The sequence below is a fragment of the Mus pahari genome, chromosome 23, assembly GCF_900095145.1.
Source record: "Mus pahari chromosome 23, PAHARI_EIJ_v1.1, whole genome shotgun sequence".
In the NCBI taxonomy this organism is placed as follows: Eukaryota; Metazoa; Chordata; class Mammalia; order Rodentia; family Muridae; genus Mus; species Mus pahari.
The window spans coordinates 8,010,050-8,026,273 of record NC_034612.1 but is presented as its reverse complement, the minus strand read 5'-3'; the positions used below and the strand labels follow the sequence as shown (position 1 = coordinate 8,026,273).

General features: G+C 51.9%; 1 protein-coding gene across 2 annotated transcripts in view; it reads left to right on the top strand.

Moving 5' to 3' along the window:
* Rnft2 (ring finger protein, transmembrane 2) overlaps nucleotides 1-12,184 on the top strand; it is a 52,534-nt gene extending 40,350 nt beyond the window's left edge. Inside the window, exons 8-11 of one of the 2 annotated variants that reach the window (XM_021186919.2) lie at nucleotides 1,264-1,413; nucleotides 2,477-2,542; nucleotides 2,666-2,767; nucleotides 9,266-12,184. In XM_021186919.2, the coding sequence (XP_021042578.1) occupies nucleotides 1,264-1,413; nucleotides 2,477-2,542; nucleotides 2,666-2,767; nucleotides 9,266-9,400 (453 nt within the window). In that variant the 3' untranslated portion in view covers nucleotides 9,401-12,184. Of the gene's footprint in view, nucleotides 1-1,263; nucleotides 1,414-2,476; nucleotides 2,543-2,665; nucleotides 2,768-3,543; nucleotides 3,604-9,265 lie in introns of those variants that run through there. The other variant, XM_029533940.1, reaches the window with a different exon arrangement.
* Nucleotides 12,185-16,224: the final 4,040 nt, after the last annotated feature.

The window sequence follows — 16,224 nt, the reverse complement described above, 5'->3', positions numbered from 1 at the left end:
GAGAGAGAGAGAGAGAGAGAGAGAGAGAGAGAGAGAGAGACATGCGTGTACAAGTCATGTGTGTTTGTATGCAGGCAGACTCCCCAAATTGATGCCAAGTGTCTTCCTCAATAACTCGACTTTATACCATGAGGCAGGATTTCTCACTGAACCAGGAGCTCACTGATCCAGCTCCAGCTTTGCCTGGGACCCCTTGCCCCTGCTTCCCAAACATTGGGATTGTACCATGCCTGCCTGTTTTGTTTTTTTATGGGTGGGAGGGATCTGAACTCTGGTCTTTAAGTTTGTTTGGTAAACACTTTATGTACTAAGCCATTTCCCCAGCCCAGTATGAAGGCTTTTGAGACCATCTTCAAAGCAACATAATGCCTGGGAAATCCATCCAGATTGATAGACGTATCAGTTATCTGCTAGCTACACTCTCGGAGTAGTCTCCTATTTCATAAATATTGCCTGAATTGGTGTTAGGTGTTCAGCTACGGGCAGTGCAGTTGGGAGTTTCCCCGTCAGCGGCTCTTGTGACTACAGGTGCCTAGGACATTTTCTACAAGTGGGACCTATTTCCATTTCTATCAGGGAATGTCCTTGGAGGGGTGTCAAGGGCCCCCATCAAGTTAACATTTATATTCCATAGATCCCAGGAAGAAGGAGATTACCCCCCCCAAGAAAAGGCCCTCCCTCCGGAGGCTTGTTCAAGGCCAAAGGGTAGCAGGAGCCTACACCTGTAGCATCCCCGGGGCACAGAAGAAGGTTCTCCTCCTGCTCAGTATCTTTACTGTACATCTCAGAGCAACCCTGGGGTGAGAGACCAGAACCTCATTCTGAGAATCAACTAGGAGTGAGGCCCCATGCTGAGATATTTCCCAAGTCAGAACTGCAGAAGTGGGTGCCTGCCTCGGCTCCCAGCCTGGCCTTCCTTGCGTCTATCCTGGGTAGTGTGGGGAGGCAGTGAGCTACCCTGTGTCCTCCATACTGCACTGAGGCAGACAGTTGACCACACCCACGCCCCATCTCTGATACCTGATCCTGACACTTCGATCCTGGGGACAGTGGGCAGTGGGCGGTGGGCAAGGACTTCAGGCAGGAGCCACGTCTCCCTGGCCACATCCATCGGTCCCCATTAGAGCCAGCTTGAGTGCTTTCCAAAGCTGATTAATGGCCTGCCTGTGACCTGGACTGTCATTACGGCCCTGCCTGGGCCCCCAGCTCTGTCCTCTGGGTCTTTGCTGCTAACACTAATTGATGCTTTTTGTGTGGCTGCAGGGGAAGTTTTATCTGGTCATCGAGGAGCTGAGCCAGCTGTTCAGGTCCCTTGTCCCCATCCAGCTGTGGTACAAGTACATCATGGGGGACGACTCCTCCAACAGCTACTTCCTGGGAGGGGTCCTGATCGTCCTCTACAGTCTCTGCAAGGTGAGCTGCTTGCTGGGCCAAGCTTGGGGGGCTGCCGAGCAGCTAGGACCAGCCACTAATGTCTGCCTGTTTTAAATCAAAACATATTTCATATAACATAGAACTAACCATCCATCAGTCTGTCCTTTTCTCCCTTCCTTCTCTGGGGCTGGAAACTGAACCCAGGGCTTCACTCATAGCAGGCAGGCACTCTGCCGTTACACCATCTCCCCTATATGGTTCCCAAGCATGTCCTGATTTCACAAACAAACCCAGTACCCAGTGTTCTCTTTGGGACAGCAGCCATTCTCCATCCCTCCTGGTCCCCAGCCTCCAGCCTGCACCAGTTCTGTCTCTACAGATGCGCTGATCCTGGGTGTTTGCTCTCGGTGGGATGTACAATGACCTTTTGGCTGTGGCTCATTTGATTTATTGAGATTTATTGACATTTTTTGAGATTCACCCACATCATAGCATCATAACATATACTAATACTTCAAAAAAAATGTCTTTAGTGTTGACAGTGGGACATGCATGCCATTGTGCACGTAGAGGTCAGAGGACAACTTGTGGGAGTCAGGTCTCTCCTTACCTTACCCCCCACCCCAGTTTCTAGGGATTGAACTCAGGAGGTCAGGCTTGATGGTAAGTACCTTATTGAAGCATCTTTCTGGCCCTTAAAAGTAAACTCCCATTTTCTGGCTTGCCTCTCTCCTCTCTTCCTTCTCTGTTTCTTACTTTAAAGGGCCTAGGGACAATGAATGTGTCCTTCCAACAGGACCAGCCAAGCAATCCGTGTAGAACCAACCTTGGGGCCTTATGTTGCTCACTGTGATCAGCTAGGAGTGGCTGGCTATAGTGCTGGGAAAATGATGTGATCGATTAGTAATGCCTGCCCTGGGCTTGGCAAGGGGAGAGACAGTCCTTTTGCTGTTTGATGAGAGTAACAGAGGAGACTGTTGATACTGGGTATCAGGACAGAAGTCAGGCAAATTGGTAGATGTTTTCCTGAAATGATCAGTCAAAGCCGAAGGTGAGGACTGCCTGGAAACTGTTCTCAGCCTTCGCTCTTCTCTCCTTTCAGTCTTTCGACATCTGCGGTCGCGTGGGCGGACTCAGGAAAGCCCTGAAGCTCCTTTGCAGCTCCCAGGTGAGTGAGGCCCAGGGAACCAGATGGCGCAGCCCATGGCAGCCCTTCCTCATCTCGCAGACACTGCCTCAAGGAAGGGCTCACGGCTATGTTTGTCTCCCTCTCCCCCCTTCCCTCAAACAGAATTACGGGGTCCGAGCCACAGGGCAGCAGTGCACGGAGGCTGGCGCCGTCTGCGCCATCTGCCAAGCTGAGTTCCGAGACCCCATGATTCTCCTGTGCCAGGTGAGCAAGCAGTACCCCCAGTGGGACCCCATGGTCAAGACCAGAGGCAGCTAGACCACGGTTCAAATCTCTGCCCTGCTCCCCCCACCCCCCCACCCACCCCCAGGCTGAGTAGCCAGGGACAGGTTGCTTTTCCTCTCTGAGCCTCAGTGTTGTTGGTAAATATGGAACTTGTGCATCTTGGTGTGCTGTAATATCAGACTGTCCCGAGGGCGAACCTCAGCCACATCCATTCTGATGGGTATTCCTCATCATGCTGGTGAGATGAGCCAATTCAAGCCAAATGAAAGTATACTGGCAGGTTTATTGGGGAGACCTTTTGGTGAATTCACCGACCACCCAGGAGTTGGATAGTGAAGTCACCATGGAAAGGGAGACAGAGGGAAAGGGGAAGAGAGGTGGGGGAGGGAGGTTTGGGGGGCGGTGATCAAAATGTCTGGATTATGCACTGAAGAACTTTTCAGGGAGAGGAAACCTAGGCTGGAAAGTTCAGCGTACAGGGCGGGGCATGCTGGGAGAACCTAGAGGTTAGGTCTACTTTGGTATGTAAAATATTCACCTCCACTCTGGTCCAGGGCCTGAAACACATTCTGTAAAAATGTCCACGCCGTAGATGTAGCTCAGGGCCTGCTCGTGCTGACTGTGCATTGTACCACCCAGCACCTCTACCTCTGGCCCTAGCCACGGTTGGCGGTTTTGCTGGTATTTTGAGACAGGGTCTTACTGTGTAGCCCAGGAATCCAGGAACTTGGGATCCTTCTGCCTCTGCCTCCCAGCCCTGAGATCACAGGTGTGCACCAACCACACCCAGCTTCTCGCAGTGTTCCTGATCCCTGGTGCAATGTGGGGGTGCCATTCCATCTCCTACAAAATGATCACGATGCCGCTGTGTACTGCGTAAGTGTCTGACTGACTGTAGTTACAGGAGCGTAGTACTGCCTGTACCACCGACCGACCGTGCAGAGCTGACCCTGCGTGGCTCAACACAGCCTTTGCCAGCACTGTCTTTATTATTTTCAGTAAAGTTATCATTACCCTTTGCTTTCATCGTAATGCGGGGGGGGGGGGGTGTCCCCAAGCCACAGTGGTAAGCGCTTTGACTCTCTAATGTGCCCCTTCCCCTCTTCCTGACCCCAGGGGCCACATGTCAAATAAATGTGAGCAGGGATAGGGGCAGAGTTCAGGGGAGAGGCAGAGGGCACACAGAGCCTGTGCCCTCCTTGGGAAGCTCATGGTCTCCTTAGGGACTCAGAGACATATTCATAAATAACTATGAAACAAGGCAGGCAGTGATAAGAGCTGTGGAAGAGAGATTCATGTAGAGTCCCCAGGGACCAGGGCACAGAGGGAAGTGCTCCAACACGGGGAGGCTTTTTGCATAAGCCTGGGTTCCAGAAGGAATGAGAAAGAAAGGCAGATGGCCTCCCTAACACCCTCGGAAGATGGGATAGGAGGTGGGGTCCTCTTTTAGCATTAGCAAGAAAAATTTGTTATTGCTGTTTGAGAAAGAATTTTTGAAGAAGTTTAGTTTTAATTGAATTTTTAATGTTCTTTTTGTCTTTTTTTTTTTTTTTTTTTTTTTTTTTTTTTTTTTTTTTTTTTTTTTTTTTTTTTTTTTTTGAGATTGGGTCTTATGTAGCCCAGACAGTCTCAAACTCACTATGTGGCTGAGAATGGCTGAGCTGATCCTTCTGCCTCTGCCTCTGCCTCTCTGCCTCTGCTTCATGAGCACTGGGATTGCAGGTGCTGTGGCCAGGGCCTCAAGTGTGCTGAGCAGACAAGCTACTAACTCAGCTGCAGCCCCAACCCCTTACCGTGATCTTCTTTTAAATGGACAGTGAGGCCAGGTGTAGTAAAGTACATCTTGAATCCCAGCACTTGAGAGGCAGACAGAAGGATCTCCCTCCACAAGTTCAAGGCCAGCCTGGGTCTCCATGTCTAGCCCCTATCCAAACAGGCAAACAGAATGGCAGGTTGTGTGCCTGAGTCAAAATTCGGAAGGGAGACATGACAGCTAGCTAGAATGTGCAACTGGGTTTGGATCCCAGAATGGGGAGGAAGATAAAAGTGCTGTTTGATGAAATTTCAATCAAGCCTAGAGTCCGTCCGTAGTAACATGTCAACCTGGTTCTCTTGGCTTTGGGATATGCTCTTCTCAGGCATGCAGTAATTGGAGGGGAAACTGAGGCTGGGTGAGGGCCATGTCTCCATCACTGAGCTTGTCCACAACTCTGAACTTATTCCAGAACAAAAGGCTTTTTTAAAGAAAAAGATTGTTTGCAAGATATGCAAGGATGGGAGCTAGCAAGGTAGCAGGGTGCCTCTGCGGTTGAGGGTGTTGGCTGCGTAGCCCAATGGCCTGCACTTGGTCCCTAGAACCGTGTGGTAGAAGGAGAAAACTGTCTCTCATACATTCTCCTCCAACCTCCACATGTGCACCATGGTCCACGCACACACATAGAATAATACATATGTACACATATAATACATACATGCTACATATATGTATACACGATATATACATGTATACATACTTGCATGCAAAGGCCTTTGTTACCAGGTCTCTGTCCTGTACCAACCACAGAAACAACACCGTCACCAGTTTCCTTTATCTCTTGCCAAAGACGTTTTATAGAATTCAAAATCACGCCAAACATAGCATGTTCACATGTTTAGTGTGTACATGTGTTTGTGTACATGAATACAAACATATACACCCATAAACATCGTTGAAAGCAAACTGAACTTGCAGCATAATCCCCCTGAGCTATGTGTCGCTTAGCACCATTGTAACCTGTGACTGGTACTCAGACATCACCCCTTATTCTGCCTTACAGCCACAGACTTAACATTCGGTGGGTGGAATATGGCGATTTCCTGAGAGGCACAGCCTCTTACCATCTCTTGTTACTGCGAAAATGGCTGTCACAAAGGTGACTGAAATAGATTGATTGTGCCTGCCTGAGCCCACGGTGTTGATTAAATGAGTTTTCTCAGGTAGATACTCAGAAGCCCACATGGCCTGTGACGGGGCTCAGCACATGGTAGCTGTTCCCAGGCTCTTGGTCACATGAATTCCTACTTGGTAGAATTCCTGGGTGAGGGGTCTTGCTAAATTGCCCTCTTTGGAGAGACTGCCTGCCCGTTCCCCATACCGAGTGTGCCCCAGCCTCTTGCTCCCACCCTCCCTTGCACGAAGCATTCCCGAAACCCTCGGCTTTGCCAGACTGACGGGTGACAGTGCTGTCGAGCTCCACTTTCATTTGCATCTCCCTAATTATGAGCGTGGCTGGGCAGCTCCGCGTGTGCTTTGGAGCCATCTGTATTTCCTTCCCCGTGACGGGGATGATCTGAACATGATGGCGAGGTGGAATTCGTTCTCCTGGCAGTCTCCTCCGGGCCTCAATCTGCCCATCTCTTCCATTCTTAAACCAAGACTTCCCAAAGGTGGAGGAGGAACTCTTGGGAGGGGGCAGACAAGACACCATTGTCCTAGAGCTAGGAGTGACAGCCACATACAGAGGCTGAAGGTAAAGGAGCACTGGCAGTCTGCACTCACATCCCCACCTTGCTCTGCTCCCCTGTGCTGTGCTTGCAAGGGCTGAGGCAGCCCGTTGGTGAAAGGGCCTTACATCATCGATGAATGAATGAGCTCAGCTGTCACCTAAGAAAGGCTTCCCCACTCCCCAGACTAGCCTTGATCCTCGCTACTGTGGTCTTAGTGTGTTCTTGTACACTATAGTCTTACAAAGTGTGGTCTTATACACTGTGGGTTTTCACCGCAGACCTTTCCAGTTGTTACCATGAGTGCTTACGAAGTAAATGATCGCGTAAGATCTCTCTCCCCTTGGCAAAACTGCAAGCACCTCGACAGTAGAGGCTACAACTCTACTGTCTGAGTAGAGCAGTAGAGACCTAGTCTGGGCACAGTGAGTGGGAGGGTAGATGGATGGATGATGAGTGGGTGGATGGATGGATGGATGGATGGATGGATGGATGAGTAGGTGGATGGATGGGTGGGTGGGTGGACAGATGGATGGATAGATGAATGGGTGTGTGGATGGATGGATGGGTGGATGGATGGATGGGTATATGGATGGATGGATGGATGGATGGCCCTCCTGTCTCACCTTTGAAGAGTTACCAGGCAAACCTCAGCACATCACTTCCTGTGCCCTTGATGTTCCCTTTGAGGTGGTGCCTGGAGACAGATTGCAGGTGGAGGGTCCTCAGGCAGTGATATCCCCGAGGCTGCAGCTCTGCTCTAGTGTCTGCTCTAGTGCTCCTGGCTGCCACCCACCGAGATGCAGGAGCTGGGGAACTGGGGTGCTCAGCCTCCAGTCAGACTTCAGGTTTTGTTTTGTTAAAGATTTATTTCTTTTATTTATATAGGTACACTGTCACTGTCTTCAGACACACCAGAAGAGGGCATCAGATCCCATTACAGATGGTTGTGAGCCACCATGTGGTTGCTGGGAATTGAACTCGGGACCTCTGGAAGAGCAGTCGGTGCTCTTAACCACTGAGCTGTCTCTCCAGCCCGAAGTCATACTTCTTGGAAGGTCTCCTTTGCCAAAGAGCAAAGAGTGGTCAGAGACCAAAGCACATTCTTAAGATTGATTGATTGACTCGTGTGTGTGTGTGTGTGTGTGTGTGTGTGTGTGTGTGTGTGTGTGCGCACTCACGTGTATGTGTGTGTGTGTCTTTTGCATACTAGCCACATCTTCAGCAATGTTTTTACAGACTTGGTTGTTTCTGACCTCGTGTCTCAGACCCTCCCAGCGTGCACACTATGCACCTAGCACAGAATGGACCGAGAGTGAGTTTGCTCTAGATTCAGGCACTGTGCATCAGCTACCGCTGCTGCGAAGCAAGTTGTTCCAAAGCGTGGTAGCAGCATGATAAACATCTGTCATTTCACAGTTCCCAAGCCCTGATCCGCTATGGCCTCCGCTTTGAGGTAACTCACAGGGTAGCATTGAGCGTCTCCTAGCTCCTGGGGGAGCAGCCTCTTCCATATTCTTTCTCTAGGATATGGTTGTGAGCTGGACTCAGATCCTTGTGGCCTGTAGGACTGAAGGTCTTGGGTGGCTGTTGTGGCCACCAATAGCCCTGGCTTCCTTGCCTAGCTGGAATTGTTGGAGCAAGCCCAGGAGGACCTCAGAGAGTATATAAGCAAGGTGAAAGTTGTGGTTTTTGTAATCCACTCCAGAGGTGACTTCCATTACTGTATTGTCCTTGTTATAAGCAATGCACCATGGGTAGGGATCCACATGGGGGAAAAGGTCACACGGGCCACGACACACAGCCGCCTGCAGCACTCCTGACTCCCACTGCCTAGCTGCTGTGCATCCTTGGCCCTGTGTCTTTCCCCTCTCTGAGCCTCTTTGCTGGGATGTGATCACATGGGTAGAGAGCATCACAGAGAAGGGATCGTGGGGCTGCTCCTGTATGTCACCGGCTAGATCCACCTGCGTCTGTCTGCTTGCTCCAGGCTCACATGGATGTCCTGGACAAGAGACGCCTTCTCCCTCCACAGCCCCCTTCTTCCACGCAGGCACAGCGGCGTGGTGGCCCGGTCATCCCCGTGCTGCTTCCTCTGAGATTGTGATGAGTCTGAGACACCCGCCGCGTGAACACAGTCCCCAGGGCTCCTCTCCCCACCCCACGATCCGTGAGTCACAGCCTGGAGAGAAGAACCCTCCAGCATCCCGGCTGCACTCGTGCCCTCTGACCCCAGCCGGGGAAGGTCTTCATCCCATCCTTCATAAGCCTCCTCCCTCTGCAGAGGCAGGCCAGGGCCCCTCAGCTCCTCTGAGCAGATGGGGCTCCCTGAATTCCTTCACCTGACTTTCTTCTCGGCCGAGGAAGCAGGCACAGGGTCTTCCTCACATTAGGGTCTCATGAGTCTCTGTGCTGACTCACATTAATTTTTCAGACATGGCGACAGAGCTCCTCTGGGCTGGACAGGAGTGGCTCATAGTCACCTGTAACTCCAATTCTGGGGAACCAACACACATACATACATTCATGCAGGCATAAAAGTCTTTTAAAAGGCTATTAAGTCCACATTAGTATAAGATGGTTTGTATGTGTAACAAACTGTAAAAGGCAGTTTGAGCTAGGCTTGGTAAGGAATGCCCCCTGTCTGTCTGTCTGTCTGTCTGTCTGTCTCAGCATCCTCTTGCCCCTTGAACTAAGCCACACATCCTGACCTCAGGACCTTTGCACATGCTGTCTTCTGCCAGGTGTGCCCCGCAGCTCACTCCACCCTCCCACAAAGGGTGCCACTTTCTCAGGATTGCTTCTGCAGGCCCCACCTCTGCCTGCCGTCCAGCCAGGGTGCCAGCTACCGACATGTCCATTTTAGAGCTGATGGGGCTGCTGTCTGTCGCCCCTCCTGGAGGGCATGCATGGATAACCTGGCTAGTTGGCTGCTGTGGCCAGGCTCCGGGGTCACCCTCTTTCCCTCTGTTATCCCTCCCTCCCCTCCTCCAGCACGTGTTCTGTGAGGAGTGCCTCTGCCTCTGGCTGGACAGGGAGCGCACCTGCCCGCTCTGCCGCTCGGTTGCCGTGGATACCCTGCGATGCTGGAAGGACGGGGCCACGTCTGCACACTTGCAGGTGTACTGAGCTAAACACGAGTGTCTGGGGAGCCCAGCCCGGAGGATGCCTGGGAAACAGCCTCCAGGACTTTCTCCTGCCTCCCACCACCTCTACCTGATGGCCCCAGGGTCTCCACACCAACACTTCTTCAGCGCCCTGGTACACTGTGTGCGTCCTACCCCACCAGAAAGGGGAGCCCTCCTCACTCAAACTTGGCTCCCCCACAGGTAGGTGATCCGTCCCCTCTAAGTGGAGGAGTTACCCATACACGATCTCCCCTCATTTAACCTGCTTCCAGCCGCTGGTACTCAATGCTACGAACTGGTACGAGCTGAGAGAGTACAGTCTGACCCAGGTCTGCATACAAGAGCCGCTGGGAGAGCGTCCAACATGTGAGGGCCAGGCTTCACCCACCTAGCTGACCTTCAAAACAGCAGGATGCACCAGGCATCCTGCTCATGTCACCTCCTGGCATCTCCACATCAGCCCTGGGGTGGGGGCACTCTCTCTCACACACACACCACTGGCAGGTGAGAAGCCTGGTGTGGCCGTCCAGCTAGCAGGGGCGTTTCCAGTGCTGCCTGGGGCCATTGCTGCAAGTGCCCCTCACTGGCTGAGCATCTGTGGCCTGGACATACTGAGACAGACATCAGAGACAGACGGCTCTGAGCACGCAGGCAGCAAGGTCAAATGGCAGGAGCCATGGAAAGACCGCCCCTTTGTGATTCATTTTCTCCCGGGCTCCGCTTGGGACAGTCAGTCTCAGAAGGGTCAGCTCTGGTCCAGAGTGCCTGCCACCTGCCTTCTGTCCTCCTTCTGTCCTTTTTCTCTCCTGCATTGTCCTTCGCTGACAGCTCAGGTCTGTGCAGAGCTGTGGACATGGCTACCTCCCCCTGGGAGGCTTCAATCCATGTCATAAGTGGCACACAGCTCTGGAGCGATCCGTGTTCCCCCCTCCCTCTCTCTGGTGAGGTAATTAGCTCAGAGAAACAACAGTCCTTCCAGAGTCTCTGAAAAGACTGCTTTATATCTTTAACTGAACGCCCGAGCAAGCAGGACCGCCAGGAACGCTGGGGAGCGGCTCGCAGGTGCGCTTTCACATCCTTCGGTCTCTAGGACACAGCCGCTCCTCCCCCTGGGAAACTCTCTGATTGGAAATAGCACAGGTGACCACACAGAAGCCTCTGGAACTCTGCCTGCCTCCACCAGCTCCCAGCTCGGTTCTCTCACAGCCCGCATCCGCACAACAGGCTGGCCCAAGCCACTTTTGAGATTAGCTAGCACCGAGGAGGCTAGGGGAGCGAGAAGGGAGCCTCTGTAGATTCAGGGTGCTCTCTCCTCCCCTTTGTAGATTCAGGACCCATGCCCTGGGCACCCCTGCTGGGACTTCTTCCTCCGCTTGGTCTCCCTGGCACTTTCCTGGTACCAGTAACACACTCACCCTTTCCGGGGGACCAGGGCACCTTTCAAGCTCTGTTACTATGGCAATGGCCATGATGTTGAGCAATCCCACTGCCTGGATGTCCTAAGAGGAAAGGGAGGATGGGCCCTTCTGTCCTCTCTGGTTTGAGGGGGTACCCAGGAGAGCGGTGGGACCGCCCTGCAACTTGTTTTTATCAGAGAGATCGCTTTGCCTGAGAAGCTGTCAGCATTGTGGAGGGGTGGGAGCTGAGGGAGGTGCATGGAAGCGGCGGAGGGTGGGATGGATCAGAGGCAGCCACTGGGAGTCGGGCTTGGAAACCTGACTCTAAACTTTGTGATGTCCCTATACCCTGTACACACACACACACACACACACACACACACACACACACACACACCCTCCATGGAGCTACAAAACCTAGCGTGTTCCTTGCTTGGACCGAGAAAACTAACAACAGGACTGAAAATGTAGCTCAGGCGGTAGAGCGCTTATCTGGCGTGCAGGAAGCCCTGAGTTCCGTGGCCAGCACCACATGAACTAGGCATGGCAGTGCACACCAGTATTGGCAGCGCTGGGTGGGCGAGGCAGGAGGATCAGAAGGACCAGATCATTCCTTGGCCACACAGCAAGTTCCAGGGTAGCCTGGGCTCCGTGAGACTCTGTTTTAAAAGGGAGAACAGGTGAATGAACGGTGACTGGAGAGTGTGCCAAGGGTTTTACACACCCCCTCCATTACTTCTCTGACATCTTGTAAATATAAACCATATCCCAGCCACACATGGAGCATCCCCTGGGAGAGTGAGATGCTCTTCAGTTCCCATCCTTCCAGGGAACACCCCGGCTGACCAGTGGGGTTCATCCAGGTTAGAGGGCTCAGGCAGTTTCCCAGACAGCAGGCTGTGGGGAAGTGTCCCCTGCAGTGGCGTGTCAGTCCTTCGCCTTGAGCAGGTCAGTGGAGCATCAGGGGCCGGATCTGGCTCCCGGTATATTGTGGGTCACAGACTCAAATCCCTCTGAGTCCTCCAAGTCTTGTGTGTGAGAGACCCTGAGAATAACAAGGTAGGGGAGGCTGGCGAGAGGGCAGAGGTTGAGAGTGCTTGGCTTGTGTCCTTAAGAGGACCCAGGACTCACACCAAGGGGCTCACAACTCCAGCTCCAGGGACACGCACATCATTTAAAACAGAAATCTTCAAGAACCGTGTGGGAAGAAGTAAGGCCTGCTTTGGGCCTGAGCCTAACAGGCCCAGCGCCTTCCAAAGAGAACGGCACAGGTACAGAGCCTTGGGACCATCCCCCCTGCTGAAGCGGAAGTGGGCAGCGGCCTGAGGTCCTCTGCTTTTGCTTTGGGACATGTCTTTGGTGTCTTTGAGAACCTTCTACCAATAAACCTCCCCCATGGATGTAACTTGTATCTGTGAGTCACTGTGCCTCCCGAAGCCGAAGCCAGGTAGACCTGTGTTGAGAAGTGGCTCGCAAAGCCTGTGGAGAGGTATTTTCCCTAAAGAAGCCAGTAAGGAAGGAAGCCAGGGCAGGGTGTTGGCTGCAGAGGTGCCTCAGTAGGTGGAGTGCTAGTCACAAGTCCCTCATCTAGATCCTGAGGGTCCACGTACCCTTGTAAACAGCTGGGCATGGCCTGAGCTTTGACCTCTGGCCTCCATACAGACACATCTGCACATGCGCACAGAAGAGCAGAGGTGAGGCAGAGCCATGCTGAATGGTGAACCATGCTGGAGCTCAGGGAGTGTCTGAAACTACCTCACTCTAGCTTTTGTACTCACGAAAACACACCAGGAGGTCCTTGACTCTGATTGAGGGGCGTGTTAGTCTATGCAGCTAGGAGACCCCACATATCACCAGCAAAGCGCACCCAGTTGCAGGATCGAGTGTGGAATTAGTGGTAACCTGGAAGGTTTAGCCCCGGTGGGACCCTGTTCTGAGATCAGCTTACATTCTGCGTGGGTATGTGTCTCCGTGGGCAAGTGCTGGCTGAGTGTGCCCAGGGCTCTGGGTTCTGCCTCCAGCACTCGCAGGTCGAGAGAATTGCTGAGAACTAGATGTCCTGCTTCACAATTATAATCAGACTGAGAGGAGGATCTGAGGGCTCAAGGCAGTCCTGGGCTTCATAGTGAGCTCTAGCTCAAAAACCAGAAGAATTTTAAGAAATACAGGCCTTGCCAGGGAGCCAGACAGGTGGAAATCTTAAGTGCAAATTATTAACATAAGGCAAGAATGTATCCATAAGGGTTTGCTAGCTGCCCCCAGGGAACCACAGGTCCAATGAAGAGACCCAGTTTCAAAAGACAAGGTGTTGCTAGGCATAGTATAGCACACTAATCCCAGCACTCAGGAACAGAGGCAGGAGGACCACCTCTGAGTTCCTGCTCTACTCACTGAGGTCCAGGCTAGCCAGAACAACACAGAGATCTCGACTTCAAACAAAAACCAAGCAGCTCCCGAGGATGGCCTCTGACCTTCACGTTGCAAGCACACATGAATACACACAGGCCTGGAGGATAGCGTTCGGCCTCCTGGGCTGCACAGTTACCATGGTTATCTGATGCTCTCTGAGGACCCACCTTCCCCAAGAAAACACACAGAGCCCTTTGTTAGAGGTGCACAGTCAATTTTTTAATAAAAGTGTAACAAATATGTACAAAGCATCCAGGTAGGGGACCCCCTCCCCTTACAAAAGAGCACGAGGCAACAAGGTCAGGACCCAGACAGAATGTCCCCCCCCCCCAAGTTACTGCCTCTCCCCCAGACTCCAAATGCCCTCACAGCCGTCTCTACCATACATACGGGCTCTTTGACTCTTCTAGTGCAAAGACTTGAGGATCCAGGGTTGGGAGAGAAAATAGGAGAGGGGTGAGAGCCTTCGCAGGGCCTCCCGAGTGGTTGGGACAGTTTGCACATCAGATACCCCTTACCCCGGAGTTTTCTGAAACTGGGGACACTCCCCTAAAATCCTTCAGCCTGCCCTCAAGTGTCCCCCAAATAAGGCATTCTCTCTTTTCAGCTAAAGTAGACACTCCCTGCTGGGCCACAGGGTTGTCCCTACCCTTGGATTAGCAATGTCTGCCCTTGAGCTAGAACACCCTGCCTTCACCCACAATGCCTGCTTTTCAATGAGCCACACCAGAGCCACTTGATCTGATACAACAGAGCAGGTACCACATTGGCTTGGGGCTAGGGGGTCGGCACACAGACTCCAATGCAAACCTTAGTTCAGCCACTTTGCCATTTGGGTGCCCTCAGCTTCCTCGTCTGTAAAATGGGATCTGTGGTACTGCCAATAGGATGGGGGGAAGCCTTGGAAAGCGCCTTGTGCAGTTCAGTAGCTGTGCTCCTGGGAGGGGGTCTTTAACTATTGTACAAAAGGAACCAATCCTCCCTCGGAGAAGGAGACAGCGTAGCAATTTTTTAATAATTGCATTCAGCCCAGAGAGTGGCATGCAGAAAATACTATATAGCAATCTGCCAGCAAGGCTTGGGGTCACAATGGTGACCTGGCAGATCTGTTCTAAATTATGAGCCAGACTGGAAAGGGACATTTCACGGCATCTGGTCTCCAAAAAGGACTGTTGCTGTACCATAACTAAGTCGGTTTGTTCAGACATGGAGGTCTTCAGCTGGCACACTGTAGATGATCAATAAGTAGGTGTTAAGTGAATACATTAAAACGTTAAAAAAGATAAACTTTTGGCTAAAGCTTTCAAGAGACACTGTGATGTCTTAGTGGGACTTCTGAACGGCTCCTCTGGGAATAGTCTGCTGTCCCTCTCCCCAAATCTCCAGGCAGCCTCTGACACCCCCCCCCCGATCTCCCCACGTTGACTCCAGGCTCAGAATAGAAAATAGCATGAACCCAGAAGAGACCCCTGTGTTCTGGTCACTGCCGCTTCTAACAGTTCCATGTGGACATCCAAACAGTCCACAACAGAAGCCAGGGGCGGTGGCCCATGCCAGTAATCGGGGGACAGAGGCAGGAGGATGAAGAGTTCAGGGTTATCCCCTCCTGTATAGTGAGTTCAAGGTCAGCTCTGTGTCTCAAAAAAAAAAAAAAAAAACAATGATAACAAACAAGCAGTCCCCAATAGTGACCCAGCGTCTCCCAGAGATACTCTGGTAGTGCGTGCCAGAGCATGCTGCCTCCCCCAGTTCTCAGTGAGCAAGAATGACATTCTGTCAATTTTAGAAGCATGACAGTACAGTCAGGTGGACAGAAGACATGAGCTCAGCTCTGTAGAGTGTCATCAGGGCATTCAGGGTCTTGTTATGACACTAGGCTTCAGTCACCACCCCACCACCCCACATCAAGGTAGAAAGGAAACAGATCAAGGCTACCACAGAGAAGCAGCCTCAGGTTAACTGGGAAAGGGTGAGGGAAGGGAGTGTGGGGGACATGCCCTCCTGGCCCAGGACCACAGACACGGTCCTTCTTGGGCTCTCCAAAGAACTCTGGCTCCAAATCCATTTAGACAAAGGGAGCTGGAACCCCAAATGTGAACAGAGCTCTTGCTGGTTGTGTGTGTGTGTGTGGGGGGGGAATGAAGTGAAGGAGAGAAGCTTCCTGAAGGGAGTGGCCCATCTCTCCAAGGCTTCTGTCCCACAGACTCCAGGGCTCACCCTCAGCAGCCAGCAGCTTTTGGACCCAGGTGGTAGATAGCACCTCGGCTCATCACACAACCAACTCCCTAGCAATGATCTCAGACCTCCCAGGCTTTGTGCGCGCGCGCGTGTGTGTGTGTGTGTGTGTGTGTGTGTGTGTATGTGTGTGCGCGCACACACATACACACACACACACACACACACACTGCTGTCTGCTGAAACCCAGTATGAAGCCTTTTTAAATTTTATTTCAAAGCCTCTCTCCCTCTTCACAGACTCTACATAGAAGCGAGTCAAAATCGATGCGCCTTGGCAGCCAGGGAGAGCAGGATAAAGGGAATGAATGATCATGCCAGAGCTTCACACTCTGTGGAAGTTGGTTTCTTTCTTTTCTTTTTTTTTTTTTTCTTTTTTCTTTTTTTCAATAACACCACCAACAGAAAGGCCGTCCCATTATCTCATGCAGTCCAAGTCACACCACGGCAGACACAGTGAGACAATAGAGACGCAGCCAGCATGCTTCAATATCCTAATACAAATGTCCATCAAGAAGTCAGATCTCATAGAAAAAAAAAAGCCAGCAACAACACAGGCATTTCAAAAAACAACCCCATCAAACCCGGGGCAATGGAGAAGCGCACTCAAATGAACTGTGTACAAGCCAAGACCTGGATTTGATAAATACATAGTTTCCATTACTACGGGATAGTATTTACAGAGGACTTGGCTGAAAAGTCCCATCAAGGAAGGTCAGGGCTGCTTGGCTCTCTCAGTAACACAGCTTCATTGAAATGAAAATCACCAGAGATGCCAACCCCCC